Raw genomic sequence first — 4320 nt, forward strand, 5'->3', positions numbered from 1 at the left:
ACAATAATCTGGGACCCTGGCAGAAAACAAGAGATGTTTCCTAAAGCACATTTTATCCACATGACCCAATGTTTATTTGGGTCAGTGACCCAGCCAAATTTAAAAATCCAGGCAGTCCTCACTTACTGATCACTTGTTCAGTGACCATTTGAAATTGCAGTGAAGCTGAATGAGTGCTACCTACAACTGGTCCTTGAAGTTCTAACCATTGCACCACCTTCCGGCCATTACACCACCTACCAACCCACAAGCAAAGTCAATGGAACAGCTGGTAGAGAAGGTCACATGTCATTCTGCTAGGTTCCTCTGGCCTCTGTGCCCTCACCAATCATCCTGCTTCCCCCAGCCTCCCTGCATTTCTCCCAGCCTCCCTACACTCGCATGGTGGCACACCCTGCTTCCTTTGGCCTCCCTGCATTTGCACAGTGCTGCACTTTCTTACCTCCTTGTGGTTGTGCATGGCCTGCACTGGGTCTTCCTTGCCTCCATACCTGCTCCCCATTTAACAACCTGCACTTCCTTGGGGTTGCAATGACAACTGGCACTGCCAGGATTGCTACTAAGTGATGCTGTCACCTGATGTGCTTTACAACCACATCATTTAACAAAACAATCCCAGTCCGTATTGCCATCGTAACTTAAGGACTTCTATATACAACACAAATGGTTGAGTTAAAACATCAACGAGTCTCTATAATAAAAAGTATAACATAAACTACCAAAATGAGACCCATAGTGGTTAATGCACTGGCCTAAAAACTGGGAGACTGTGAGTTCTAGTCCTGTTTTAGGCATGAAGCGATCTGGATGACCTTGGGCCAGTCACTAACTTTGAGCCCTAGGAAGGAGACAATGGAAACCCTTCTGAAAACCTTGCCAAGAAAACTGCAGGGAAATGTTCAGGTAGTCATCAGGAGTTAAAACTCACTTGAAGGAACCAAAAATAAGTAATGAAAGGTTTCGAATCTTCTAGAAGATTATTTGCATAGAACTAAGGAGAAATTTCCTGACAGTTAGAACAATTAATCAGTGGAACAACCTGCCAGAAGCTGTGAATGCTCCAACACTGGAGGTTTTTAAGAAGAGACTGGACAGCCATTTGTCTGAAATGGTATAGGGTTTCCTGCCTGAGCAGGGGGTTGGACTAGATGACCTCCAAGGTCCCTTCCAACTTTATTATTACTATTAAATCCTCTGACTCTTTTTGGAATGTACATATTATTAAGGACAGAGTGTAAGTGGACCTAATATTCCTATAGAATTTACAGTTCAAGAGATCCTGCATTGAAAATCCCAATGCTAACACATACTTAGGGGGGTCCAGTTTAAATTAAGTGCTAACCTAGTTTTTCCATTTTTAGAATCTGTTTTTCATGGACCACAGTCTCCTGCAACCTCACCAGGAAATGGTAGTGAGTCTCCACAAATAGCACAACCAAAGAAAATCAGAGGAGTTGGGTTTGGAGATATTTTCAAAGAAGGCTCAGTAAAACTTAAGCCGAGATTGTCTAGTAATGATTCAGAAGAAAAAAAACAAGATAAGGTAATGGGCCTAAATGATACACATTTCAAAATAGAGCAATTGTATATGTTGTGATAAAAAGCTTGGTACCTTGTGCACTTGTAAAAACAAAGTTGTTTGTTTTTTGATGAAGTTTATTCTGCCTCTTCTTAAGTTTCACAGTAACATTATTCTGCAGTAATGGGTCCAATGCATTGATACCTTTTTATCTTAAGCAGTTTACTGTATTCTCCAGATGTTTAAAATTCTATTCTTAGGTATAATTTGGGAAAATTTGAGAGCCAGTATGGTCTGTTTGACCAGGAGTGGGAAAACGTATGTTCTAGTCATCCTTAGCCACAAAAGTTCACTAACTTTGTCACAATCACTCTTAGCCCAAACCGCCTTTTAAGTTGTTATGGAATAAAGTGAGAGATCGCTGTGGATGCCTACTTTTCCCCCTGAGTTAAAGATGGGCTATAGTAAAAAATCCTGCATAAACTATCATTTGAAAACTATCATACTTGAAAAGAGATTATGGGGTTTCAAGAGTAGGGCAAGCTGCAGCAAAGAACTCATTGGGAGTCAGGCAAATTGAATGGATTCACTAAAAGGAAACAAAAGCTTTCAAATGCCTTTTCATGTATATACCAGTAAAATAGTACATGAGCATGGCAGTAGAAATGGCAGGGGATGGGTGGGAATCTTCCATAGGATGACTAAATTTTTGAAAATCTGAAGGAAAAATATGAAAGCACTCACTTAGTCTGACTATTTGTTGGGTACATCAAGCAGTACAGATCGCTGTTCTGTAAATGATGGACTTAATTGCATCATTGGGTCAGCTGATGATAAAAGTATGTAAAGGCTTTTTGCTTCTACGTCCCAGGAAAAATAGCCCTTGTGTAGTTGTGCTTCCATTGCTCAAAATCCATTTGGGAAAAAGTTATAGTTTATGTTGTAGTTGTACCTTTTACCACAAGCCAAGCTAATTTTTAAAGGATACTTGACCTTTTTAAACATTATGGCCAACCATGTATAGACATTTGATCTATGCTTTTTTCTTATATGTAATCTCTATATTTTTAAAAAAATATGTTAAGTCTTCATGTGTATTATTGGGATTTATTATATATAAACACTTTACACCTACATGTTTGTGTATCTATATTTTGGCAGGAGTAATTGTAGTTTCTAATATAAAAACATTTGCAAAACGGACTTTAGAAGTCTTTTGCAGGTAGTAGAGCTTTGTTTTATTGCCGTGTGTAATTTCCTTCCAGTTATTCAAAGGTTTGTCCTGCCTTGTCTGTTTTATATGATTTCTTATATTTAATGTTGCCATCTGTCATTAGATGAAGCTGTTGTTATTCCAGTAGTGTTGAAACTTTAATAGCCATTAATAACATCTAATGACAAAACATGGAATGCTAATAAAGATGAAACACGTTAAAGTGCTAAATTTGGAGAAGATGAGCTGATAATCGACAGAAATCAGAAGGCTGGCTCAGAAAATAGATTATATCTAAATAAAATATGCTTTGACTTGCAGCCTATTAGTAGTCTTTCTAATAGATTGATAATATTTTCATTTAGAAGCAGTATATATTTCATTGCATTTAAATGCATTGAAAATAAATCTTTTATTAACTTCTTGTTCTGTAAGATTTATAACTTACAATTTATTCTTCTGAGCTGATTCAGAGATCACATATTAAAATACATTTGGCAATTGCCTAATTCTTGTTTTTATCTCCATGTTCTTGTGTAGCCATTACCTAATCTTCCATCTGGACCAAAAGTAACCTCGCTCCCTGGCACAACAAAATCAGAAATGGCAACAGAAATAGCAAAAGTAGAAATGGAAAGCAAACAAAAACGTATGATTTTATATCTACTTTATTTTAATTTTAAAATCTTTAAATATAAACTATGTGATAAAAAAAACTATTTGTCCTGGCTTTTTGAAGAAAATATTCTCACAACCTGGGCGAGGAATATATATCCTAATAGTAATTTCCATTTGACTTCACTTGTGTTTGAGTAGTGTAATCCTGCCACACAGCTAGAATCTACCTTCACAGCTAGAATATCTTAAGCATGACAAGGCATCAAAGCAAAAACGTGATCATAATTTTCCATTATAAATCTTGGTTTATCTAGTGGAATGTTAGATTTTCCCTTGACTTTGCTCTCCTTTATCTTTTCTGAACTGAGGACTTCAGTAAATCATTTCAATAACTTAGTTGCTATTATTTCTCAGCCCATGCCTTGTCTTATTTCAATTGCTCATAAACAAGGGGAAGGTCAAATACATACTCCTCCTATCCCATCCTAATGATTTTGTGGAGTGATTTTGTATCCTTTACTAGCATAGCTTTTAAATTATTAATAGCAATGTGCCATACTTCATGGTAAAGCAATACAGATTAAATACATAAAATATAGTAAACCTTGGACTGAAGTGTAATATTGGTTTAGTGGACTGTGAATACAATGAGCAGAATCTTTCTGTGATTCATATCTGTATATGTATTACCATAATTCTATCAGTGATTTTGTGCATGTGTAAAATATGCATGCATAAAATCCATAAAATGCATATGAACAACATCCAATTCCCATATGCATGTGCAAGATCCCATTCAGATTTAATAAACATTCCACTTTAAGTGACACCTGATCTCCCCATTAATTACTTATTATAAAATTTAGATATTTGTATTCAAGCAACAACCATTGGAATGTGCTCAGTGTTCACAACTTTCTTTCCTTCCTTTAAGCTAAAGAATACTGCAAAGCCTTGTTTCCCTATGAAG

General features: G+C 36.4%; 1 protein-coding gene across 1 annotated transcript in view; it reads left to right on the forward strand.

Moving 5' to 3' along the window:
- Positions 1-4320, forward strand: part of CD2AP (CD2 associated protein) — a 72217-nt gene that overhangs the window by 28736 nt on the left and 39161 nt on the right. Inside the window, exons 6-7 of the mRNA XM_015812295.1 lie at positions 1362-1543; positions 3273-3381. Of these exons, the coding sequence (XP_015667781.1) occupies positions 1362-1543; positions 3273-3381 (291 nt within the window). The remainder of the gene's footprint in view (positions 1-1361; positions 1544-3272; positions 3382-4320) is intronic.

Source organism: Protobothrops mucrosquamatus, unplaced genomic scaffold (assembly GCF_001527695.2).
Source record: "Protobothrops mucrosquamatus isolate PMUCROS unplaced genomic scaffold, P.Mucros_1.0 scaffold78, whole genome shotgun sequence".
NCBI classification, from domain to species: Eukaryota; Metazoa; Chordata; class Lepidosauria; order Squamata; family Viperidae; genus Protobothrops; species Protobothrops mucrosquamatus.